The following is a 27,513-nucleotide window of genomic DNA, read 5'->3' as shown; positions in this document are numbered from 1 at the left end:
TTATGATCATCTCAAGTCTGGACCCCATGCACAACAGATGAGCAGAGTTATTTCTCCCTATTTTTACAGACCTGGTCCAATGATACGATATTAATCTTCATTGTAGCTAAGTCATTTAAATCTTACACCCCTCGTATATTTTCTGTTTAGCCGCTTGTACACTTTTAGTTTATAGAAGCATTTTGTCAGTCTCTCTTCCAGTTTGTATTATCATAGAGTATGCGTTGGGGAGAAAGAGGAAAACTCTTGATGTGACAAGATGCATACAAAGTGAGCTACAACTCCCAAAAGTTTACAAGCAATAATGAAAAATATGATGCAAATCTATTGTAGATGTAAACCAGATGAATGAAGCTTCATGAACAGGTAGCAAATCATCCGGAACCCCGATGATAGTGGTAATGGTGGATGCTAATTAGGCAGGCACCTGTTGAGAAAACGAGAGTATTTTCCAGCAAATTCTTCTAACGCATGGCTGTTGACAGGTTTTTGCTATGTAAAGTGGAGGAGCCATTTATCAGAGAGAACCTCTGGATGTGATTCAAAATGGGAAAGTTATTGAAAACATGGAATTTGAAAAAAGTTTGGGTAAATGTGGCTTTAAGAGTGAGAGTTTATGGTCCTTAATAACAAAAGGAGGAGAAAATACTAAAAGTAAAAAGAATGAGTTTTGTGAAAGAAGGCTACAGTAAATACAGAGTTGGTAGATAAGAACTTATTAGTCAAGCCTCAAGGGGAAAAGGACTTAAGAAGCGATGCCTTGTCAGAGATGATACAAAGGCACAAACAACACTAGTGCAGAGATGTAGACTTTAATTAAACCATAAACTCTTCATTGACCTCTGAGGTTTACTCAGGTTGCTGAGGAGTAGAATAAAACATTTGTATGGGAAAGTGGAGATAAAATTGGGGGGGGGGGGGGGGAGTGGGGAATGGGAACACCCAGATAAACGGCATTTCATTTGTAAGCAAGAAGCATCAAATCAGTGTACACACCCACCCACCCACCCACCCATAAAAATTATTGTCAGATAGTACAAGAAAAATCAAGGCAAGTGTTTATAAGCTTTTCTTCTAATAACAAGATGATACTGAAGTTCCAAAGCATTTAATCTGTTTTTGCATAAGTTTTCACTGAGAACAGTCAACTGTGTACAGGTGGCTAGCACAGTACTAATGCTGATATGATGTAATCTGAACCTAGACTAACTGTTCATAAACATTGGTTAGTTAACTAGGACATGAGTAATAGCCAATATGCACTTGACATGAACAGACTAGTTTCAAATTAATCTTATTTTTATATTCAGTGGGCTGCAGGTATTGATGATAAAAGAGAAATAGTAGATATTTCTTGAATTAAGTAAAATTTCTGGCACTACATTCTTCACATTCTTGAAAACTTTTTTTACACCTCTGGAGGTACAAAATTCAGCAGGTAACTTCTACCTAAAGAATGATTACCAATGATGGTTCACTGTTGAAAAGGAAAAAAGAACTAAAGAATCTATCCTGAGCAGACTTCTCTGTTTCTTTCTATCACTCAGCCCATTAATAAGTGTTCTTATTAAATTCACAAATGACACAGCTGTAGGAACAAGATATATGTAGGGGTATGATTCGAATATCAAAGCTGGAGGAAGTGGAAAAATATAAGTTCTTCAGAAAAGAATTTGAAGGCTAATGTGTCTAAATTATTGTACAAATTGTTTGATGCATGATCAGATAATTTTGCAGCAGTATATCCTTTATATTGGCATGTAGAGTGCAATTCTGTCCTCCTGGGATGATATTTGACTCTCATTAAAGTTATTTCCTCATTAAACTATGCAGGCTTTTTCCAGCAGGTTATGAAGTGGCAAAATCACTCTAAAAGGAATTCAGGGAGTAGTACTGTCTTTTCTGCCTCCTATGCAAATTACTTGCTTCCAAGAATTAACTACTAATATGAAATGTAAATGACTGTCAACTTTGGTTAATTTATGGAATACCATGTATGGGCTTTAATTTGAAAAGAGTTGAAATATATGTTTAATATATATAATATAATCATATATATAATAATTTTGGGACAATTGCTTTATTTTAAAAAATATTTAGATGTGACCTAAGTACTTGTTGCAAAACTTGATTACTGCAAAGTATCTCTTTCTTACGGATTTTATATTTTTGACAACCCGACTGATAAACTTTCAGACCAATAAATATCCGTGTTGATTTGAAATACCAATAGTTTATTTTCAAATAACAGTGGTCCATTTTCTGACCTGTCTGTAATAAAATGTTTATGCTTAATTCAGTGTGATAATGTGCCTGCTATGTTATTTATAGAATCAAGCTATATATGTTTAATCAAGGGTTTGTAGAGAATATGATACCACATGCAGATCGCATATAACTAATGTAAATTGCTACATTTTGGACAAACATAGCTGTTTGTATCTTCAGGAGGAGTTTATTACTAGGATGAAGCCAACAGAAGGAAGATTCAAGGGTAACTGTCCCTCATATGATTTAGCCTGTGCTGGCATAGATACACATTTACAAAACAAACTTCTTCAGACAGTTGCCAAATCATTTTGCTTACCAAACATGAGTCAGATTTTATCTGTGTTGTAAAATAAGAATTATGTTATAACTAGGGCAACAGAATGAAAGAGCCAGTAATGGTCCAGTCGTTCCTTGATTCTGCTCCCTTTGGTGCAGCTGTTGGGCAGCACGGTCATCTGGTGTGTACTGTCCTCGCTTCTCGGGGAGAGGGGAGAGAAAATGCCAGTTAGGGAAGGCCATAATGTTTCTGAGCACTAACTGCGGATTTCACTGTGGTAGGTCCGTGTGAGAATGCCCGAGTATAGTACAAAAACAGTAAAAGGTCACTGTCTCCTTTCTTTTCCCCCTAACTATTATTTGGAGCATATTTCAAATGCTGTTCTCCTCTCGAGACTCTGAAATAAATTTTCATTTTTTGTTTTTTGGGTTTTTTTTAGTTCATTTTGTGATAGTTATTTCAGTTGCTTTAGCTGGTTCCCATCATTTAAACCAAAGGATCAAAGTAATTGCATCCTTCGGGACAAGTATAAATAAAAAGAATTTAAATACTCTTAGAATATATTCTTGTCATACTGGAAATCATTTACTAGCATAGCTTTTCCACGAGATGAGAGTAAGTGAGAAAAAGTTGATGCCAACTCAGCCTTTGAGTTACTCTCAGTAATGCTGCTGAATATTAAGTATGTAATGCATAGCCAAATAAAATCACTTCAGGAATAAACATGTTTTTGGTGATAGATATCGTGACATACTACATGTGCTCTGTGGAAAAAGCTGTGTTACACATAAAGTGTTGAACCTTGCTCCTGAAGTTGTATTTTTAAGAAGCTCAACGTCTGAAGCAGGATCTTTACAAACCTCATATGGCTATAACTGAGAGAGATAGATATGCCTTAGCTAGGTTAACAGGAAGCTGTAGGAAAGAAGCTGCAAGTAGTAAAGCAGAGTGGCACTTTCATTAAGTTTTGTTTTAACCAAATTTTTCTTGGAATTAATTTTAACTCAAGGTTTCTGTTTTAGATGAGAAAATTCTCAGCTTTCTCCATACCAATATTTCCTGCTTTTCATTCTGTTCATGTTGAACTCTGTAACACCAGTTGCATCCACTGTAAATTAACTATATGCTTAATCCTTCTGTGAATTTTGAATGAGGAATTAGTGATTTCTCTTTTTCTTTGAATTAGATGGAGAAAAGAAGACTCAAGTGATGATTCACGGCATTGAGCCAATGCTGGAAACACCAATACAGTGGCTAAGCGAACATATGAGCTATCCAGATAATTTTCTTCACATTAGTATCATTCCCCGGCCTACTGATTGAAACTCAGCTATACTGGTATAAGGATCACTCTCAAGCTCGAATTATAAGGGCATGTCAACTTTTTGCTTCTGTCGGTCTTGATGGAGGCAGTCCGACCAGAAAAAACAAAAAACGAAACAAAACAAGAAGTCCTCACTGCTGCGAGCCAAACAGGAAGAGAGATCCTATCAGCAGATAGGGGCAATTGGGCTGATCTTACTTTGCATCACCACTGCTTTTCTTCACTGCTGTAATTAAACTTCAGTTGCGATATGAAAGACTTCAGAGGACTTCTGCAAGTCTGCTGTTTTCTTGTAAAATAGAATGAAGCTGAAACTGTCAGCCTGAAGAGCAAATGGAAATATGTCACTTGATTGTATTTCTGATTAACAAATAAACAGGGGTATTTCCTAAAGCGGTAGTGTTTCAACTTTGAGAGTGGAAACATTGGTTTAATTTTCTAGAAAGTTAGACACTGAGAGATTCAGTTACCAATAGCTTTTTGTAAAAGATCAAATTACTGTAAACCCATCTTTCCTTAATGAGAATTTCATGTTTACAGTATGTGTATTGGTATGCAAATGATCTTTTAACTTTGATAACAAGCAGTGAGAGATTTTAAAGTAAACCCATGAGCATGTTTTGTCATTTAAAAACATGCACAACTTAATAATTTACAAATACTTTTGATTTGTATGCAGTCACTTAGTATACTCCAGTATGTTTATTATTCAAACCGGTTTCATAGAATAGCAACGATGTAGGATAATTTGTCTCAGGATTTGTCATGGCATTTCTTTGTGCTCATCTAATTTTTTTTCTGTGAGACTATTTTCTTAAATTAGTTTAAAAAAAAAAAAAAAGTAAATGGCTGTTGCAAACTATTGTATCCTGCTGTTTATTCCCATAGACTAGAAAACAGTTAAATCATAGTATGATGAAAAGATGTATTCCTTTTAATAATTTTGAATTTTGGAAAGCTGAGGCTTTTCCAAGCTAATACTGCTTTTCATCTGAGTTTAGTTTTTTACTGTGGTCCCTGGGCAATCAGTCTGAAATTTAAAAGCTTATAATCTCATTGCATAGATTTTTTTCCCTTAATTTAGCAGATGTATTTTTAGGTTATTGGATTGCTTTGGTTTTTAAATGTTTGTTTACTGTTACAGCTGCTACTAGGATTCTGCCATTTTTTCCACATTATGTTAAATTCATCAAACTGTGTGCCATATTACTTTGTCTACAGTTTTCAGTTGTTTGTGGCACAAGAGTATGTTTATAGTAAACATATTATCAACTACATTTTCTAAAGAAAATAGGACCTTTTGCTTTGAGAAAGAGTAGCTGTTGAAGTTCTTGGTGAGTCTGGGCTTGCAAATGTTCTGCTGCCATTCTGTTTTGTTTCCACACTGCCTTTATGGTAGGATACTTGCCTGTATCTGAAAAAGAAGAAAATGAAAATCAAAGCAAATCCATCAAAAAGCTCTTTAAGGAGAAGAGGAAAGGATTTCTTTGGGCAAGGGTAGAATTGAGGCTAGAAAAGCCCCAAGGGCACAAAAATGTCAGTAGAACCAATGGTGTTTAAAATGTAAATGAGGAAAAAGCGTTAAGGCAATGGAAGGAGAAAAGTAACAGTGAAATAAATACATGCTGTATTCTGCAGGTCATGAAGAATTTTTAAAATGAAACAAAATATGTTGATCTGTGTAATGAAGGATGGAAATATAATATTCTTTTAGAGGGATGATTTGGTTGAATTATTCTAATTTTCAACTCTGGATTTTTTTTTACAGGGTTGAATTGGCATGTATAAACTTTCATAGGCAGCCACATCTAAATATTCTGGAGAATTTCAACGTACTGCCAATGGATAAAGCAAATATTTTGTAGAGTCTTCATATTTAGAAGGAAAAAAAGCCTTTCATAGGGACAATTTTCTGATATCCAGGATAAATATAAGAGGCAGTGCATTTAAAAAAGAAAAACTATAAAGACTTTCCTTTGTTTTAAGGTAAACTGGAGAAGTCACTGCCTGTTTTAGCATATTCTACACCAGCATTTTAAGTATGCAGCTCTCTTCTCATGGCCCATGTTTGCTAGTAAATCCAACTTTTAAAGCCTGGCGTGAAACAAACAATAAAAAGCTTGGCTTTAAAACATACTCTTTCCTCTTATTTTAACTATTTAAACTTTATTAAAAAATGAAATAAAGTTTGAGTCTGTCTTTATTTCCAGCTAAATAAGAATCTTTGTTTGGTGGAGTGACAGAAGGAAAACATTTACTAATACTTAAGTAAATACATTTTGTGTTTATTTACATAAAGCTGGTAGAAAGATGTGTCTGAACAAAAGCACTACATTACAAAAATGGTATCTTTGCTTTATCTGATTGTAACTATATCTGATTTTTAATATCTGATTTTAATCATTCTCTTTTATTTTCACTGCCTTGCTGTGTGAATAACAGTAGTAACAGAAGGTGCACTGTGGCTTGATTACATGTTTTTCTTCAGTGTGAAATTCTGTAACTTCTGAAAAAACAGATTCAGTCTAAACTGGTCAGAGTCTAAACTAGTACTCACTAAATTCATTTCAGTGCTCATGGAAAGTGGCAAATAAACACACATTCCTCTAAGTTTAGAATCGAAGTGTATCCAATGAACAAAGTAAAGCATAGTTTTAAAAAGGCAAAAAATGGCTTGTTGCTGCATTCGCTGTCGCTGTTGGGAATATTTGTGTATGACAGAAGACTTGCAGGAATGGGAAGAAGAGATATTAATGTTAAGGACAACTCAGGCAGAGAGAAACATGCAGTATGAACTAGCTATTAATAAACTTATGTCAAGGAAAACTATTGAGCTTTTTCAAACCAAGTTACTCCTCTCCAAAGAGTTTTAGGGGCTGTGGAATAAGCTAATATGAAGACTAATATATGATAAGGGTAAGAGCTGGTTGCCTGTGACAGCCGCCATGGGAGTCAGTGACTGGGAAAGTCCTTTCCATTCTGTGTCCTTGTGTGTTTTGCTCTGATAGCTGGATAGCTATCAGCTGATGAGCGGTTTTGATCATCACTTCCAGTATTGGTTTATTTGTGGTATGATAATTAAGGCATTTTTCACTTCCTTCTATGGTGAATGACATCTGAGTGACAAATCCTTATTTATGGCGCTGATGATGACTTTCATTTTGGTGGTTTTCTGTTTTCAGTATTTAGGAAAATCTGCATCTCAGATGTACAAGTGTATTGGCACACTCTTAGGCGTAAAAAGTGGCTCTTTGCTATAGAGGATGTTTTAAACAAATGTGTGACGTGCTTGTCGGTGATAATTTAGCAAATCAAGAGGCTTAACAAAAAAGGACAGAGGAATGCTTTTTATAGGCACTTTCCAAAATGAACGTTATGTGCAGTAGTCATTTAAAACTCTCCAAACAATCTAGGGGTTATTTTGCTTACAAATATAGCAGTAAGGTAGAGAATGTGTTTATTCCTATGCTGAATTTTATTCCTATATGTAGAAGTTAAAATTGTTTGCATACTTGTATAAGCCTAATACTGATATTGATGACTATCAAATTGTGCTAGAAGGAGAACTAGGTTTGTGACTGGGAGGTCTCCTGTGAGTGCAATTCTTCTGATATTGCAAATGGATGAAATGTGGAGTTTGAGTGAACCCGACTTTCACCTTCCAGCACAAACAAAATTACTCTGAAAGGCCTTTACAGAGAAAATAATGTTACTTTCTTGATGTGGCAGAAGTTTATTTCAGGGGAAAATATTTCCTAATTAAAAATATTTATGATTCAAAGTTTGTGGCTATATCAGGGTAATAAAAAGGCTCTCAGAAAATGGCTTAAGCCATTGATTTTAGCGCTCCCTGATTATTTGGACAGGAAAGAGGTTCCTGAAGTGAGTGGCCTTTTTTTTTTTTTAAACTAAGGATGGGAAAGGATATATACAGAGGGTTTTAGAATATCATATTACATGTAGAATGGATTTCCAAATTAAAGCAGGTAGGTGTCTGTTCTGTTTTAAAACTTCTGATTTTGAGACAATGCTGGTGACATTTCAAAATGTCATACTGAACCTGAGTAATATTTCTTTAGAGATGCACAAAGATGTGAAGTTTCAAATGCTCAGAAGTAGATTTCGGATTTCTGTAGTTTTAAGTCATACTGTCACATTAGTTTGTGGAAGAAGAGCTTAAAATGATCACGAGATGTATGTTTTCTTTCCTTCCTTCCCCTTTCATGCCTGCGAGGTTCAAGTAATTCAGTTATTTAAACTGTGAAATAAAACATCAGTTTCTCTAAAGAGTAGATTGAAGAACACAAAAGAATAAAAGTTCTTTCAAACGCGACAAACAGGTAAATGATTAGTTTTATGTAGTTCAGTTATATATATATAAAAAATATATAAAATAGCTACAATTATATGAAATTTAAAGGTACAGTTTTTCACATTGTTTAAATAGTATTAGATAGAAAGCACTCTGGGCAGAATGAGAGGCAGTCAGACGCCATGCTAAACCTGGAGGTTGGATGGGCTTGACTTTGCTGCACTCAAAACTGCCAAAATGCATCAGATTTTAAAACAGTGCTTTCCGTTGAAGACGTTTAAAAGCCTTAATTCTTGCATCGTTTCACTAATATAGGTCAAGAGATGCAATAAAATGAGTGAGTTGTGGGAACAAATGTGTGATGTAGTTATTAAGACACATTATATTCCCATCTTAGTATTTGTGACAATTCTGAGTTTATACAGTGGAAGGGGTGAAGGTGATGTGTGATGTGTTTTGCATCTCCTAGAATTTGGAGACTTGTTCAGTAGATTTTGTGAAATATGTTTTGCAAGTTCATGTGTGCATCTTAAAAGCTACTAGAAATTAGGTCTTCCTTAAAGAAAACTAAGCTGTGCTGGAAAAAAATAGTCAGTAGCTTTATTATCTGAATTCTCACCCCCACCCCCACCCCTTTTAATTGCCTCTGTCATATGCATGAGATAGTTTTATGAGAAACGGTGCTTTTATATTTACCAGGTAATTAATTATGGAAATGAAAACCTGGTACAGGGCTTTTTTTTTTTCTTCCTGTTAGCTGCCTGACAAAGCTTCCCCTGCTTTTACTTGTGAAGCCTTCAGTTGGTGCCCAAAAGTGAGACGCACCAGCAAGAATGCTCGCATACCTAATGCAAAATTGATGATGCCTTATTTCATGCACGTGTATCATTAAAAATAGAAATACTGGGTACAGTGTGGTTCAGTGAATAGGATCTTAGAGCGGAGGATGTGGACGAGATTCCCAGCTCTGAAGCTGCTCTGAACATTTTTCGAACTGGAAATGCTTTGTGGACTCTCTTGAGGGTTCTGCAAATGAAAAACAACATAGAGAAGCCGAGTGCTATTTTGCATTACGTTCTACTTGCGTATATTGGGATTTTGTTGCTTAGGGTCAGTAGTGTCCCAACTGCTGCTTAAAGAAAGACAGTTTGTAATTCTTTCAGCATGGGAGCTGAACAGAGACACTTGTATGTATTTTCATCACCACAGAGCTGAAGATCAGAATGGAAACTGTCGGTCAGAAACATGCATCTTCTATGATATTCTAGCTTTAAGCAAAATAATCTGCACTTTGGAGGTTTGATTTCCATCAGTCATATGTATAGACACTCTCACTGGATTTTTTTTTTCCACAGTTCAAAATTAGCAAAATAAGCTAGTGTTCCTGCATTTTAAAGTTTATCCAAGTGTGTGCAAGGCAAATCAGAGGCAGAGATCAGTCAGTGGGAGGGACCCTAACACTCTCAAGCACTGCTCTGACCCAGGAAGTCATATGGGCTGTTCGTTATTTCCACTGTGACGATTGTATTATACTAGTTTTATCCCTTACTTTCAAATTCATTGTTTTTCTAAATTTGCTTCCTCTTTTTTTTTTTTTCATCCATTACCTCAGCTGAGTAGAGATCAGCTTGCGCCCTGCCTGTTGCTCTAAAGTTTTCTTCGTTCCTTTGTATGTTTGACAGTAATAACTGTAAAAGTGAACGTGACTAAAACCCTGATCTTTAGAGCACTCTGTGACCCTAGTTTTAAGCTTCTCCTTTTACATCTGAGGTGCAAGTTAGTTTCTGCTGGCTGATACCACAAACTGGGTAGCCCTGTAGGAAAGCGGAGAGAGACAGAAACATGCAGAAGAGGGAACAGGGCAACAGGAAAAGGCAGTGAAGGTGGGTCTTGAGAGTAAAGCAGTTAGTGAGGAGAGAAATGGCAGGGTTGGATTCTTTATCTCTGCACGATTTTGTGTTCACTCATAATCTTAGAGCTTCCACCATGTGTTTTCCTTTCCTTCCTTCCCGTGAAGGTGATTTGCTGGCTTTCATGTGCTAAGTGCAACGTCTGACACCTCGTGTCTTTCGTAGCCCTGGTGTTCCCTGGAGTGAACGATGTAATTAAGAGGGTATATTTAACCTAGTTATTTTAGCATGTTGCTTAAGAAGGCTTTTATTTTTAAAAATACCATTTCAGGATTTCTTCCTCTGCAACAGATTCTAGACCTGGGCCTTGAGTATTCAACTGCCAAGAATCAGGAGATACTGCACAAAATTTAGACAACATTTGCACAGCCAATTTTTGCTATTGTTTCCTGATGTATTGTGGAAAACTGAATCACCGGCATTTCTTTTTTACTCAGGGAGCAGAAGATGAATTCATTTGTGGAACTTTGTGTCACAGAAGTTAATTACGTTGTGGTTCTGAAGTATCTTTTATACTTTTATGAATATTTCGTACATAATAGCAGAATAAAGTTTCAACATATAATAAATATCAAAACCAGTTTTGGTCGCAAACCATTTCTGTTTCATTTACCGATCAGAATAAGATGATGCTTTATTGGGCTTAATTGCAGAAAAAGATGTAAGTATTCATACACAGACTGTAGGAAGAGGACATATTGTTTTTAATCACTAGCATTTCTGCTCTCTACAGTTTGGCACCTTTAAACAGGAAAACGCACAAGGACTTTTACCTTTCTGCTGAGCTAGGTTTTTACTAAACTATCCAGGCAGATTTGCAGCCAATTTGGGGAATCTGCTCCCTTACTCAAACTGTCCAGTTTTATTTTATTGCATGTAAAAACATAAGTGCACCTGTCAGCTATTGAGGAAATCATTGGGATAATAGCCATTGTGGCAATAAAAAAAAAAATGCTTAATGTATTGCTCAAGTGTCCTTCACTAAGAAATCAAAATGTCTGTTTTCAGTGAAATTATTGGTGTCCTACTTCTCGTCGTGCATTCCATTATTTAAATGGTAAGAGGGCGAGATCCTATGCGTCTTCTTACACTTTCCATGAAATATATTGTGGGTGTTTCTTTGTATGTCAATAAGAGGAACTACTTGGTCTTTTATCTCTTGCTGAAATGTGAATGCGTTCATGGGTTTTGCTGAGGTTGGCTTCCTCTGGGAGGTGTGGCAGGGAATCAGATTCCCTCTGGCCTCTGTAAAGCATTTTGGGTTTGGTATCTTTTGAAACGGGGGCAGGGGAAAAAAAGATTTCTGTCTCTGAAGCCTACCTCCTCCCTTCTCTCCCTGCCCCCCCCTCCCCCATCTGGGTGTCACCATTTTTTATAAAATAGTCCTTTCTTTTTTTGTTGCATGTTTTGATTGATGAAAAAAGTGAAGTATAGCTACTGGGCATGAAGATGAATTCTTGAGCTATCATTTCAGGGCTTTCTGAAATTTAGGTCTTTCAAGTTTTTGAACCACACCTCTGACAGAGACTTGGTCTGGGTAATCACACAGGCTGCTAGCTAGATAACAGGAGGTGTAAATTAAATGCATTTTAAAAATTGGCACTGAAGTAAGTTGAAGTATCCACAAAGACTTTTACCTACCTTCATTCACACTTCTTTTGCTGTCTTTGTGTAATCAGCTTTCTGTAAACTTTCAAAAAGGAAAACTAATCAAGATCATGTGATGGCGTATTGAGGAGGCCCACAATAGCATTACACAATTCCCCTCCCTCTCCTGGCACTCTCATCAATCCTTGCTTGTGTTGCTGTGTGCAATTAACATCGCTTCAAAACCACACACAGCTTCTATTCCCAAACATTTGATGATATCAGGAGGCTTGAGAGTTCAAGAAAAAATTTTTATTTTTTAGAGGGAGTTTATTCATCACTAGAGGATGCTGAAATAATCAAAGACACCCAGTTTGCAACATCAGCAGGTAACTCTCTGCTGCAAGATGTTACCTGCATAGGATAAAAATGCGTTCTTAACCTTGAATATAATACTTGATTAGCATGAGCTGTAACATATTTGATCCTAATGTTTTGTGAAGACACTGCATTGAAGCGGATGTGGATACCATCAAATAAGAGAAGAGCCTTAACTTCTTAAGGTATGGGCATGAGGCACAGTTGCCACACAATAAAAGAGTATTTGCTTTTCAGAGTTACACAGAAATAGCTAAGTTTTACCTCCCAGTGTCCCAGGGTAAACAGCTTGCTTATGTCTCAGTAAGACTAGAGTGCTTTCTCTAGCATTGTCGAGGGAGCGTGAAAATGAGTAATTATTGCCGATACAATACAAGCGTACCAAAGGTGGATACCTTTGTCCTATAGTAATGAATCTGAGTACCCATCCTTACCTTTAATCTTCTTCTTAAGACTTATTTATATCAAACAGCATTTTCAGTATAACTTGAAGTAACCTTAGAACAGGGATCTCTTCCTTGACTGGTATTGGTGCTATTTGAAGCAAGTCAGTGGCTGGGATTTTTATCTTATTTCCCTGTGCAATGAGATGTGATTAAGTGTAAATAGTGAGGCTGGAAATTTCTTGACAAAGGTTGGAGTTTATTTTGCAAAGGCTGATAGGATCACAGAAACAAGAGAATATTGCTATTTTTCTTTCTCGTCTTTCTACTCACTATTTTGGTGGATCACTGTTTGCCTGGAGCATTGAAGTACCTCTCTACCATTTGTATCAGGTAGAAAGGATGTCGTTCTGTAGTGGTGGAAGGGTCTCCTTCTCCAGAATAACAGCTGTCTATCATTCGCCTTCTGGTCCTTCTGATTTCTGTCAGTAGAGCATTCCTCAGCCTTCTAGCTCCCTGAACATATCCATGTTGTTGCTTGCTCAGCACAGTCTGCAGCTTTATCTGGGTTCATTGCCTTGCAGAGATGGATGTAAAGTTTGCTATTTAGTCCAAAAAAAAAAAAAAACCCTTCTGCATCAACAAATGAAGACTATCTCAAGAGTTCTTAGAACTAGAGCCAGAAGCCAAAAGCTAGAAGGAGCTAGCAGCAACCCTCGTGATGTACCAGAATGGGAGGAGCTCAGGTCCTGTACTTTCAATAGTTCATCAAGTTTCTTAATGCAGCAGAAAAGAAGGATTTCTCAGTCGTAACTGTCCTGTGTTTGGGAGGGTGGAAAGATAACTAGGGAGTTTACTGGTGCTTATCGTAATGGGAGCACCTTTCAGTTTGCAAGCAGAGTTCTTCAGTTTGTATCCTGGGATCTATTGTCCTCCTTTTGCGGAGATGTGAAAGTTCTGTCTCCATGAGAACTTTTATTTCAGTTTCACTGGGAGAATGAATTGGTCGGTTAGGAATAAAGGATTTTGCCCATAAGCACTACTTATGGTGGAAGGTCTTTCTCAAAGCTGAAGCATTCGCTGTATTTTCTAAAGATGGTGTGGCACTGGTAATAGAAGCCTTTGGGGTCCCCATCCCCCCCACACACAAAAAATTGATTGATCTTGACTAATTTGAAAGATTTTGATTGATAAAAGATGATGTGACTATAAGGAGAATACTTTGCCCCCCACTGCTCAACAGATCAGTATTGTCCTAGAGAAGCCTAGTAGATCTAATGGTGCGTGGGTGAAATTTCAGTCTTCGATTATAGTAGGCCACAAGGAGCCTTGGCAAGTGAAGCAGCATTGAATCATGCTGTGGAGGGATAACTAATCAGAAAAGCTGTAACGTGTAACTATCTGCTCATATGTCGTGCAATGTGTCGGTAATATCTTGATAATGGTTTAGAGTTTGGAAAGGACAGCACAAAACATTACAGCACCTTTAAAGCTTAAAACACTGTAGTTAAAAAGGGCATTTGACGTTAAGTTGACAAGATGGCATTTTGGTAAATGATGCGCAACCTGTACGGTTTGGTTATGGGAGAGCATGGGACAACTCCTTCATATAGCATCATATTCCGTTAAGATTAAGTATTGTTTTAATGACCTCAACTGATGTTCCTCTCAAACTGCTCAATAGGTAAATTTAACAGACGCTCTATAGAAAGTCATTGCAATGGCAGGTGCAATGTCTGCCCATCTCGTTTGCTTACAGATGTGCCTAGCAAGTTCAAGTATGACACCTTTCTGCAAATGAGGCAGTTCCCATTTGGTGCTTAGGCCTCTGAAGACAAACTTTTACATTGTAACATTAAAGACAGACACTTTGTTTTAATCACTTGCCAGAACAGCTGCAAACAATTATTAATTAATAGGAAACATTGACTTTTAACTTTCCGAGCTCTCCAGAGAAGTTTGTGACAATCTGCATCTGGATTTATGCGTTATTTGGATACAGTGAAAATGGGCATGATATTGCAAAGGTTGACTGCTTTAAATTCATTTTAAGTGTATACAGAGTGCTCTTAAAATTAATATGTTTATAAACAAAAGTGGTTCAGTTGAATGCCTTTTGTTCTCTTTTGGCTTCATTTGAAGCAACAACAAAAAGCTGGGCCTGTTTGTGTGTTTAACCAAAATGTTAAATGCAATTAACGTACCAAAAGAACACAAAAAAGTTTTGAATAATAGAGGCGCCCCTTTCACAATGTGTTTGGTATTTAGCACTATGGTTTGGAGAGCAGAAGGCAACTTTTTCACATCTCATAAATAAAATCTAAAAAAATCTTTCAGTTGGCTTGTTTAATTTGAACCAATAGAATGCAGCACCATTTTCTTGACTGCTTTGATACAGCTGAGGTTTGCATACATAGTTAGGGGGAGCTGGCATTTTGGTTAGGGAGATTCTGCATCTAACTTTCCCTGCTGGAAAATACTGTGTCTGGTAGACGTGGCTCCCAATAAATAAGAAGAGTAGGATGAATATTGCAGTCTGAGACAGAGCTCCTCTTCTTTGATCTGACTCAGAGAGGCTGATTATGTGAGGATTCATCACGCAGACATACTGTTTCTGCCTCTTTTGTCAAACAAAATAACAAAATTCCTTGGACCATCAATATCCAAAATATTTCAGCAAGATCAGACCACAATAGTTACTTCATTATCATAATTGAGAATCTTGAGACATCCCAATTACTGTAACAATAAGAGAATGGTTGCCTGGCCTGTCTGCTTGTAGCCATCCACTTCTCATTTACTGAGAAATATATGGTGAATACTGTGACAAGTTTAGTAACTACAGGTTTTTCATCAGTTAAAATACCTTTTCTAGCAAACTTGAGAGCTTTGCTTTATGCGTTTGCTAGTGATAGACTCTTTTGTTAAAAAAAAAAAAAAACAACAACAAAAAAAAACGATGTCATCTTTCACTTAAAATTCTGCTAGTCTCCCTAAACCAGCCACTCGCACTTTGTGGAGTATCTCAGTTTGATCTCGACTTGTATGCATGGCATTAAGTTTTAGCTGCCTAGGATTGGCTGGCCACAGCTTGTATTTTGAGTGATTGACAATTTGGATGCTTCCAGAGCCTATGCCTGGGTATAGAGACTAGATTTAGTAATTTAAGAAAGATGTCACCTATTTCCTGCCTTATTAGCATGCTTACTTAGCAGTAGTTTATAACGGTTGGGTTTACACTTAGCTGTCCTTGCCCTATGGTAAGGTACAACGTTCATTGCTGTTCACCAAGCCTTGGAAGACAGAGACCAAGACTTAGTCCTGTACTTGTGGTTAGGAAGAAAATTGTCACACTGTTCAAATAAGTTATGCCTTCAGATAGCAATGCTTTGCTTTTCCTGGAGTGTTCTGTGTGAGTTGATCATAAAGAGATTGGACCAGTCCTGGCGTCAACAAATAGTTACGACTGATATGATTACAGAAATGATGCTGACAGCAGGTTTCTCTTCTCCTCCCCACCCTGCTCTGTGCTTCTGCTGCAATGGCACAGACATGTGGATGCATCAGTTCAAAAGTTAGAGGTAATGGCATAAGGGGCAGCGCGGAGCATTGATGGGGATGACATCTCCCCTCTCACTGACGATGACCAGTAGTCACTACATCGATGACCAACATCACTGCCCATATGGGCTAAACTATGGCAGCTGCAGACTTTAACTGTTGTTGGCAGCTGCTGAAGTACTTCAAGTATATCCTCAAATTACTTTTTACTACATATGGTGGTTGTGTGTACAAACAATCTCATCTTCTCAAAGTACTTCTCTTTCTGCAAGTAGTTAATGGGGGCTGTTAGCAGTTTTCCCTCAAAAGAAGGGGACAAAATTAGTCTGTTTTTCTTTTTTTTAATGAAGATCAAAAAGAAAAATTAACTTATGCAGTAGTCAATATTTCATGTTCTTTTGTTCTCTTCCCACCTGTCCCTTGATATACTAACTAGTCTGGAGACCAATAGCAGAAATCTGCCCTACTAGACATATCAGAACTGTAAATTGCAGTCGCGGCGTCTTCAGAATATTGTGACCGTTCATGAACGAAAGCAGTAGGTCGCTTCTGGTTACTCACTGGTGTATTAGATTTCTACTAGCAGAGCAATTTTCAGGTTTCTAGGTTATGTGGCAGATGGAAATTATTGCTTTCAGTAAGCTCTGGGGTATTGCTATCTGAAGCAAGAAAAAGACAATGTAGCTTCCCCTCTCCTGCCGCCCCCAAGTCATAGAGTATGTCTACATGGGATGTACAGAGGAACTGGATTGATTCTTGAGTTACGTATTAATATTTTTCATTATTTCCACGGAAGCATTTGAAGGAGAAATGTGAATTCCAAAGCTAGAGCTTTTGAGGGGAAGGTGAGAACCCGTTTTGCGCTAGCAGTTGTTCAAGATGAAATCAGAGCACTGTTACTTTTTGGTATCCTTGTCTTGGATTTTGCATGGACTGTGGTGATTCAGGGTTTGTCCAGAGCCATGATGTTCCTCTTTGCCATTTACTCTTCTTGGGAACAGCATTGGTTTGTGCCTTTTGGGCAATTTCCTTTCCAAAGCTTATACCTCAGTGTGTATACCAGGCACAATCCCTTTGCAGCCAAGACACTCCCTAGCTTTTGAGTTCCTTGAACATATCCCAGGATTACCGGGTCCTTGGAAATCTCTGGGAAGTTATTTGGGTTTGGTCTATCCCTCTTCAGCTCTTTGGATCTGCCACCTTCATGGAAGTAATGGGATGTCAGGAGGGGAAAAAAATCAATTAACACACAAGGAAACGATTAGATATGCTAACCTCAGAAGACAACTGCTGGTTATAGTATCCTTCTGTGCTGCCCTATTTTTGACTGCTGGTTTTTGTTACTATGGCAGGGTGAAATTTGACTATTTCACTGTTACCCTATGCTTTAGGGAAATGGGAACCAGCAGATAGTTAGGTATAGAAATCCAGCATTAAACAAGTGGTTTGCTCATTTTGTGCAGTTTGCCAGAAGGTAAAATGCACTGTGCAACTGCAGAGGGGCTCTCATGATTTTTCTTTAAATCAACAGGCTATTTATTCTAATTTGGCCAATGTGCTTAAGATACGGCAGTGACCGCTGAGTGTCCTTTATGGCTTTAGCCTGTATTTGTGGAGCATTTTGTAAATGCTAGCTGAGTGTTTTGCCCTCCTTGTAAATAATGTTGCAAATTTCCAGTTCTAGAGCAGGAAAATGTCTCCTTGTCTACACAGGTAGGATTCAACAGATTCTGAATTTAGCAGTTTTTTTAATGCCTTGCAGCATGAAAATCACAGTACAAGCATCTAGGAAAGGCCCTTTCTAATACAAACTCTTAAGCAATCTCACCAGTGGAGCAAAGGGCACCACTCGCCTATACGAAGAGAGTGTTGGTTAAGAAGCAGGAACTTGTCTGCAGCTGTGAATGAATGAAAAGATTTGGTCTAGCTGGGCTTTCTCCTCCTGTAAGATAAGCAGAATGTGATTTTCAGCACTACACTGAACTCAGGTGTTATGAATCAGAACTAAAAGAAGCACTACTATTTTTTTTCTCTTTTCAAGAAGAAAGAAAGACTGACTTGAAGAAAATCAACGGTAAAGCCTACCGGAAGCTGTTGACATGGAAAATGTTAATACTATGCCAAGACACCCTTTTAATCAAGTTTTTTCTTTAAGGTGTCACTTTGCAAGACTCTCTTGCCTATTAAGGGCTGATAATAATGTTTTGGTGCTAAATTTGGGGGAAATAAGGCTGATGTAAGCCTTCTGTGTGAAAAACTGTAGAAGTTGACTTTAAATGGAGAAACATCCGTAAAACATGAACACAGCAGTGACTTCTGCTTCTACAGAAATGCTATAGCTATCGGGCATATGAACAAAGTTGTGAGCATTACTTCTCTCAGATTTGCATAGGTGGAGATACGTTGATTCAAAACAGAAGGATTTTGATGAACAGATATTAGCTTCAGCCATAGCTGAGTAAAGAGGAAAAAACGTAGGTCATATTGCGTAGGTCATGTAACGTAGGTCACAACAATGGAAACTCAACAGCTTAATTATACGCTACAAATGGTCCTGCTTCTTCAGTCAGCTAAGATGAAAAACTTCTATGTTAAGTACACATGAAACTATGCTCTGCAAGTCAATGCCAACTGCTTCTGAAATCATGACAGAGAATCAAGCTACACTGTAATTTGTTTTTCTGAATCCATGCCTTTCAGGTTACAAGTGAAACTTAACTGGGTCAAATGAAGAGGCTTGAATTTGATAAGTGAGTTGGTATATATTTTTTGAACTTGTGTTACTGTTCTGACTTTTCTGTGAAGAAATATTAAAGTATTAGGATGAAGTGAGTTAGTGAAAGTAACGTAACAGCTTAGATAATATCCCTTTCACGATGGCTAAAGGATGGCTCGACATCAATTACACATGATCAGTAATAAGAGTAAGCTAAAATTATACCCTAGCAGTGTTTAGGAGGGGTCTTGAAGGATACGTGTAATATATTTCCTTCACTGTAAAACCTGTTGGACTAGCAACCTGACTACAGGAAAAATCACTGTAATTTAGCTTTTGTTGGCAGTATCGGCAGTGGCATAAATTCATTGCTTTGTACCTGTGTCAGCCCAGCTCTAACATGGTAGTAAGTGAATATGGGAAAGTTTGCGCAGTTCTCTCTTCTACTTTTCTTAAAGAATAACAGGAATAGCTCAGGCTCAGTCCCGCTGGGAAGCAAACACACACGTACAAACATTACCTTTGTTTCATTCCAAGTATCTGACTGAGCGGAGAGATGAGCCCTTATTTTAGTCAGTCCCATCCAGCGACCCTCCAAGAGACAGCTGGGCTTCTCCAGGGCTGCGCGCGTGGCGGCACGTGGGAAAACTTCTTCGTTCAAAGTTTCAGGCTGCAAGAAGGCAACTCCCCATGCACCTAGCTCCTGTCTCGGATGAAAGCAGTGATTGTCACCCTCTGGGCTGTCTCTCTGCCTCGTGTCCAATACGGATGTGCCTGGTCACCAAAAACCACCTGATGCGGCTCATGGGCTTTGATTTGTGGTGTCTTTGGGGTGGAATTTATTTAGGATAGGTACAGATGATAAATAAAGAGTAAGGCTGGTCCTAGTTTTAAATTTTGGAAGGCAGTACAAGGTAGCAAATTGTATACTGTAAACATTTGGTTCCTGCTCCTGCGAGCTAAGGAAGCACTCATAGTGGCGTGTTTTGCTGTTAAAAATGAGCACAAACCGACTTCAGCTCATCCCCTAGAGCGTCACTGTCTGCTTTTTGGGGCCCTTTTGTCCCCACATGTAAGGAAACAAAGAGTGAGTCTAATCTGAAGATCCATATGTTTGACTTTATGCTAGCGAGCACCTGTCAACAGGGCTTTACCAAGGTCTTTGACCTCCAAGCACCAATAAGCTGCTGTTGTGGGTCAGGAGATTTAAAGCCGTTTGGCTGAAATCCAGTATGTTACATCCCACGCACTTTACCTTTTCCTTGGTTAATAGGTGCTTGAACTATTTGGCAAGGAGCCAATGAGGTCTGCTAGGCCTGCAACAGGGCAAGGAGCTAAATTAAAAGACCTCATTTCTAATTAATCCAGGTCCTTGAAACTTTCTAAGTGGCTTACTCAGAGTCAGACAGGCTCCCTGTTGTCATCGTCTGCGTGCAAGAGCGAGTAGATAAGGCCTGGAGATTTTCTGAATAATAAAGTTTGGTTTAGTCTGTTACCATTTTGAAATTATTCATTGAAAACTGCTAGAAAATAATCTCTGCGGTTATACCTGAGGGGCAGAAGGCAGAGCAGAGGTTGCTGGACAGTGTTTCTCTCTTGGGCTGGAGCTCAGATACTTGCCAGATATCTTTCAAAGGCATTCAGTACCTCTTGATGCTGAAGGAAGTCATATGTGGAAATATGATGACCTGATATCTCTAACATATGGCAAAGGTTTTTGGTGTAGCAATATTGCAGTGAATACCTCTTCTTAGCAACTGGGAAGAGGTTTGCTACCCAAAGGCCTGGTTAACATGATGACTGAGATGGTCAGCTGATCCTTTCCCTTGAAAGGGAGTTATAACCAGCCTAGTGCTCTCAAGGCAGACTCTCTGCTCCTTGTTGCAATTGAAATAACGATCATGACCTTTTGCAGTGAATGACAGTTAAATGGAGCGACTTGGTACACCTAGTTGTTGCTTTAACAGTTCACCCTTGCAGGGGCTTTCAGGTCCCTCAAATTTTACTTGTTCAAAGAGGAGTCAATTTAAAAAAAAAGGGGAGGGGGAGGAGCAGAAAACAGGCCCTCCATAGGAAGTTTATTTTGTTTGAAGAGCATGCAAGTGTGAGTTGTTTTAGTAGGTTTGCTATGAAATAATACTTTGAGTAGAAAAACTTTATTCGTGTTTCTGTTGTGAACTTCAAGATATCAGAGGATTGTTAAAATAGTATAAATTGAGTTGAGCTTCAAAGATCTAAGAAATGATAGTCAGGTTGCCCGAATCCTGTACGGTATATGGTTAATAAGTTTTCATTTAATCATTCGTTAGTATGTCTAATAAAAATAAATATGGCAATTGAACAATGCAGTACTAAATACTTTTCTGAAAGAAAACTACGTTTGGTAAACTAAAACAACTGCATTTCTTACTAATCTACACAGTGCATTTCATTTAAAAGGAGAATTTATAGTATTTGAAATATCCTACCACATACTGAAACTTTTAGTGTAAACTGCCACTTTCTGACTATCACATATTGAAATACTTGTGGTGCATAGTGAAATTTATGTTACATAGTGTAAAATATATAGTGAAACCAAACTGATGTATAATGAGACACACATGTGCCTGTAATGACTTATCAGTTCCACTATTTTCTAACTAACATTATTTTCATGCAAGTTTTTCTGGGTCAAAGGAAGACAATGGTGAAGACCAGACCTGGCACTGTAATGGAAAGTGTAGACCCAAACCTGCGTTAAAAAACCCCACCAAGCTGAGTTATCCTTTGTCCTTTATTGAGATAAATTCTAAACTTAAAGTCTGGTAATAGTTACAATATGTCTCTGCTTCTCTGCCAAAACTTCATTATGAACATCAACATCACCCCAGTCAGGGAAATACCACTAGCCACAAGTGGAGAGGCCAAGTGCCCAATTCTTAGCAGTTTCTCCCCGTGCCGGGCTGCTGAGTGGGAGACCTCAGGGCAGATGTGCCAGGGTGAAGCCTGTGGGACTGGGAGGCCCAGCACTCCACGAGAGATCCCCGTGGCCACATAGACGTCTCCTGGAGGGGCCACATGGAAGTGCCTGGTCTGGACGACCAGGCTGGCATTGCAACTTGCAGGTGCTCTCTGGTCTTATCGACAGCTTGGATCGAAGGTCTCATCTCCTGCACTTGCAGGCTTAGGGAGTGAGTTTTGTCCCTTTCCCTGTGAACGGCAATCTTGCGGGTCATCTGTCTGCGTGAGCTAGTAGGACTTCTCCAGCCCTGCCCAGCGCTGTCCCACAGGGCTTGAACTGTGGATGAAGCGCTGCTGCTAGAGCTGGCCAAAAAGGAACTCTAATTCCAGTGTCACCTGACCGAAAGAAGGGAAAATTAACAGCAAACCTTCTATCTTCCTGACCAATACCGCTCTGAGCTCCGCCAGGATGCTTGCTTTTATGAGTTATCTTTTGCCTGTTTTTGCACCAGTATGCAAAAAGGCTTTAATATTCAGAAAGTGATAGCAGCAATGAAGCTTCCTCTTTGTGATCTCCTTAACTGTCTTGACAGCACACAAGTCAAGATGTTTGTCTCATCCTAGCCATTGCAATGCTGTCCTTTTACTAAGTCAAAGCAATCTAGACTGCATTATAATTGAAAGAAGACCTTCCTACTTCATGGTCATTGTGCAATAAATGCTCATCAAGGAGGGTTGAAGGCACAAGACAAAACACACCCTACTTTTGAGGGTAATGTGTATTAACCTTTCCACTTGGAATGCCTAATTGCTCAAATATTGCCAACATTGTTCAAACTGCCAGATATGTTAGGGAACAGGAAGAACTGGAGGGACAACTCTATATAAGGGGTATGACAAATTTATTGGGTAAATTGTATGGGAGTGCTTAACCCTTCTCTCTGTTCTGTTTTTTTCGTAAGGACAACTGCCAAATAGATTTGGTCATGACTAATTCATGTGAGGAAACAGCACAGAAGTTTAACAGCAACAACCAGTTTAATTTCACTTGTTACCAGTAAGAGTTCACTTAAGTTTCAAGACGAGACAAAAGGTAAGCTTACCATTTGCTCTCTATGTTTTAAAAGCTGCAAGAGAGCATGAAATGAGATTTGCTCCTCCTTACTAATTCCACCTCAGGAATGGTGGGAGGAGAGAAAAACAATTTAATTTACATGTGTACCAAGACAAAAAGTCTCCAAAGCACTAGATTTTTATTCCATTTTCATTCTTCCTCATTCCTGGCTTTTTAAAAATCATTCCAGGGAGGTATAGTAGTTATTGCACTGAAGCAGGATACAGCACATACATGGTCTTGCAAACATCAATGCTAAAACTGACCATGACGTTATAGAAGCGATAAAGAAGAAGTTGTCTTGAGAGAGAGGGAGAAATAAGCAGGAAACAAACCTTAAGTATCCGAACATCAACCCTAACAAACAACATATTAGGCGTGAATATTTTGTAGGTGGTACAATCACCTGTTACCTCTTTTTTGACCTATTTTATTGCCTCCTATGAATCAAAGGGTGAGACAATGCTGACAGTGAGTGCACGAGGTAGTACATATTTAGGTAATGTAGAAGATGATTTGTCATCAGGGAAATGGAGACCTTCCTTTCATAATGCTGAGAGGAAAATTTGTACAGTAATCAGAGAATAATAGATTTTTAATCCTTGGTGGTTTTCTCATGTGATACAAGCTAGTGAGTATCATGCACTCCTTTGAACCCCTGTGTAACTTCCGTGAACTAGACCATTTCCTTTTGAAAGACGCTCAGTCCAAACTGAAATGTCTACCGATTCCTCCAGCTCTGTGGCTAAATTGCTCTTCTGCTAAACCAGAAGAGAGTAAAAGCACTGCGTCTTTTCAAAAGCGGCATGTAGACTTATTGTCCCTTTGAGATAACTCTGGTTAACCAAGGACATGGATCACTCAGGCTGAAACATAGTTCTCTTCATTTAAAATGCTTTAGCATAAAACAATCTTGACTTAAATATCCACCCTGTGGATGGTAGATGAAGATGGTCTAAAGTCAGGCCACCAATACGAATCTGTTCTGTACTAAGCTAGATGAGTCCCTGTGAGGAGGCTGAAGGCAAACCTCCCTTAAGTACATTAGCAGCTTAATAATTTTCTTAGCATCCACGGGAAAGCTGGCGGTGATCATTTGTCAATAATGCAGACACTTTCCCAGTGCAGGCCTAAAAATTTTCTTCCCCAGCTGCCTGTTCCCAGTCGTGGGGATGATGAGTGTGCTACCAGGAGCTTAAACTCCACACTAGTGGCATTTTTAGCTCTGGAGGGAAATGTTAGCAAAGATATGTCAAAATAAGGAAAACTATTAAAAATAATAATAATAAGAGGGTCAATATGATAATATCAACGCAGAGAAACATTGAAGATGTGCTTTGGCACGGTTTCTGAGGAGCCAGAAGGCACTGTGGATGTCATAGTTTGTCAAGTCATCAGTAAAATTTCACGTCTCAGAATAAACTGGAGAGAAGTCAGAGATGAGCAACTCTAGGCCTTTCGACATGGGAGAGCTGAACCTATCAAAACAGTTTCACTTTGCATCTTTAAGCTGCACAAAGACCTTTCTTCCTTTTTTTTTTCTTTCTCCTCTCTTTTCTTTAAGTAAGTAAGTGTGCCATCTTCATCTTGCCATAGTTGCATGGGTCCCTTTGCTTAGCAGACATTGGATTTTTCAAAGCTAAGGACGTGCTTCACGGTTTCCCTCAGCTGGGTCTTGTCTGGGAAGATTCAGGGAAGCTGCTGGTGGTTTCGCCCCACGGCACAGAACGGGGCTGGCAGCCCCTGGGGAGGGAGCGGGGAGTTGGGGCAGCACAGGGGCCGGGACAAGGGGCTGGGAGTCAGCGAAGATGAGGATGGGAAAGGGTGACAGGGACTGCTGTGGAGAGCCAGGTGGAGAGGCTGGACAGGGCCTATCTGGGTATGGGACAAAAGCATGTGTTTTTGTGGCACCCCGCCCAAAGCGTGGCACTGAGGCCAGCCTGTGGGAGTCTCACCACTTTTTCTTGGTGGCTAATATTAGGAAACCCAGCTACAAAGCGTCACCCTTCAGCGCTAGTCTGCGTGATGGTCAGTGAGCTGTTCTTGATATCAGTGCCACAGGAGCTGAACGATTCATGGAAATTCAGTGGCTGACTGATTGATTCATGGAAAAAATATAATCCTGTTGCATTATACTGGCATATCCTGGGCCAGCCACATAGTGGCGTTTATTTAATTGGGCTGTGTGCTTCCGGAAACCTAGGAAGTCACCGGGAAAGCGTGTTAAAAATTGCATGAAGGCTGCAGACTTGGGTGCTCAGAATTATACCCCCCCCCCCCAAAAAAAAAAAGCCATAATTAAGGTTGACTCAGACCCTTCATGGATGTGTGTAATGCTGTGGTCTTTACAGGATGTGTGTTACCTTTCCCCGTGACCTTTGCCGTCCGAAACCAAAGGAGGCTCTAATTTGCAGAACCCACACTTTGGTGGTTGACTCTATTGAAAAGGGTGGAGTAAGCGGAGGGGCAATCTCCGCGAGAAAGCCCACGTGCTGGGCGCTGCCTGGGAGAACCAGATTTTTTCACTGGCTCCTACCAACGAAGAAATTTCATGTAACGTAGGGCAAGTCACTGGGCTGAGTTTCCACAGGCCATTAAACATTGTAGGGCTTGATTTTGTTGATGCCCGATTTGAAAGCCAGGAATGTGTGGAAGTGCTGAGTGCTCCTAGGGACAGCTGGAGTTAGCATGAGAGATGCTATAGCCAAAAAACAGTTTGGGATAAATTGTCCTGAAAAGCCTGCGTGCCAAAAGAAAGAGCATTTGTCTTTCAACTCTTGTATTTAATTCCTTTGCTGCTTTGGGCATGCTGGTTTGCTATGGAGCGTGGGTGCAAAGGCCGGGGCTATGTGGTTGCCCCCGTGCACGAGCATCACCCCACCTGGTGCACTCGGCGAGGTAAAAAGTCCTGTGGGAAAAATCGCATGTGGTCCCACAGGCGCAGGCTGCTCCTGAAGCATATGTGCGGATGAGCTTAATTAATTCTGGCATTTCGTAGCTTTTCAGTGCTTGACTTTGCAACCTGACGAGTGTTGCCCTGGCATGGGGGGAGAGGCGCGAGCGCGAGCGAGTGAAAGGAGCATTAACATTTTGATTGGAATGAGATTTCCGTCAGATGGAGACAAATGTCCGACCCGATACCCATTTGTTTCCAAGCGATGTGAAGTGAAGGGCCACTCATTTTCAGCACACTTTTAGGGGGCCCAGGCTTTTAATGGTGTGTAATATTTCTGGCAACAAATGAGAGCTAATATACTGTGTTTAAATCTGGGATGAGTTGTTGACCAGCTGTGGTCTATGTGAAGCGATATCAAATGCGTTTCTTTGGATAATGTCAGTTCCAGACTGGAACCCACATGTGGGTCAGAGGCAGAACCAAAGACCGTGAAAAATACCCATTTAAGCTCATGAAACTGTATCTCTCCTGCGGTATCTGTTTGGCACCGTTGTTCTCTAAGTATTTGAAAATTTCAGAAAGTTCTGGGTGAGATGGCTCATTTTTCAGTGTACATGTCAGTCTGCCCTGGTGGGAGGTTTCTCTCCTTCTGTCTGCATCGAAGAGGTAAATTAGTTAGGCAGAGCCGCGAATTATTTGCATGCAGCTGAAGTGGTGAATGTGTTATCTTAACAGCAGAAAAGGAAATGGTTCTCTATAGATTATTAGTTTCTGAAAAAGCAAAGGCATGTCTTTTGTTGCCCCCACACCGCAGGTCTGACTGTTGAGTAGATATGGATCGATAACCCCCCTTCCTCCTCACCCCCCTCTTTCTTTACATTTTCACTTAGACTGAGGTGAAGAGGTTTCACTTTAATTTATGTCATTCTTGTATTGCCAAATGGCATGCCAGAGCAACCGAACCAGGCGTGATCTGACTCTGTGTTGTGTGCTCTCACATGCAATCCCCTCGTGGGAAAATGCTGAGAGAAAATGGAAATTTAAGCTCTGCAGCTCGCCACTGTGGTTTTTGGGTTTTTAATAGTGCTTAGTTTGTAAGCTCCTTGGGGCAGGGAGAGTTTTCATTGTGTTTGGGGTAGTTGTAGCCCGTAAATGAGAACTTCTAAATATCATAATATTGCAGACAGTAATATAAACAACATGTCTTCTCTATGAACAACAAAAATACATGCTCTTACATATCAGAGGATCTCAAAACATGGTACAAATATTAGTCTTTCTTACACCACAACTTGCACAAGTCTTGTACCTACTCTACAAATGAGTCGGGTGTTGTATGGGAAGGTCAACTGACTTGTTCCAGACCTTGCTACCAGTTAATGAAGGTACCAAAACCAGAAGCTAGCAGCCTTGACTCCTGTTTCTCTGTTCTTCCTGCAAAATTTATCTATCTCTGGCCTTGACATACTGAAATTTCTATTGAAACAAAACAAAATAGCTTTTAAATCTCAATTATTAGAGAAGCTTAAACTCAGATACATTCCCTGTACCTCACTGAGTGGATATTGATATAAAAAATTAAATCGAAAACAAATGTAAAAATGAAATGAATTAAAAATGGCATCAAGAGGTGTTCCCAGATTTAAATACTCCACATCTGGGGGAAATGAACACCTGCTGCTAAACTCTGTGGCTGGGCCCAGCCCTGATTGTGCCTTTGGAGTTAGACCCAACACGGGTTGGGGTTGCTCCCTTCCTTGCCGTCGTCGCTAACCTGCATGGAGGGAGTTGGTGGGCAGGTGGCTAGCAGCAAACACCTGGGTTTAGCATGCTCATGTGTA

At 39.3% G+C, this 27,513-nt stretch overlaps 1 protein-coding gene across 5 annotated transcripts in view; it reads left to right on the top strand.

Annotated features, from left to right (window-relative positions):
* The window catches only part of ATG5 (autophagy related 5), a 119,215-nt gene that overhangs the window by 85,549 nt on the left and 6,153 nt on the right, over positions 1-27,513 (top strand). For 2 of the 5 annotated variants that reach the window (XM_068937935.1, XM_068937936.1), the window contains exon 7: positions 3,735-11,212. The exons of 1 other annotated variant lie outside the window; for it this stretch is intronic. In XM_068937935.1, coding sequence (XP_068794036.1) covers positions 3,735-3,871 — 137 coding nt within the window. In that variant the 3' untranslated portion in view covers positions 3,872-11,212. Of the gene's footprint in view, positions 1-3,734; positions 11,213-27,513 lie in introns of those variants that run through there. 2 more of the 5 variants (XM_009676913.2, XM_068937931.1) reach the window with 2 other exon arrangements.

The sequence above is a fragment of the Struthio camelus genome, chromosome 3, assembly GCF_040807025.1.
Source record: "Struthio camelus isolate bStrCam1 chromosome 3, bStrCam1.hap1, whole genome shotgun sequence".
NCBI classification, from domain to species: Eukaryota; Metazoa; Chordata; class Aves; order Struthioniformes; family Struthionidae; genus Struthio; species Struthio camelus.
The sequence above is the reverse complement of the archived record's forward strand: the minus strand, read 5'-3'. Positions and strand labels throughout refer to the sequence as shown.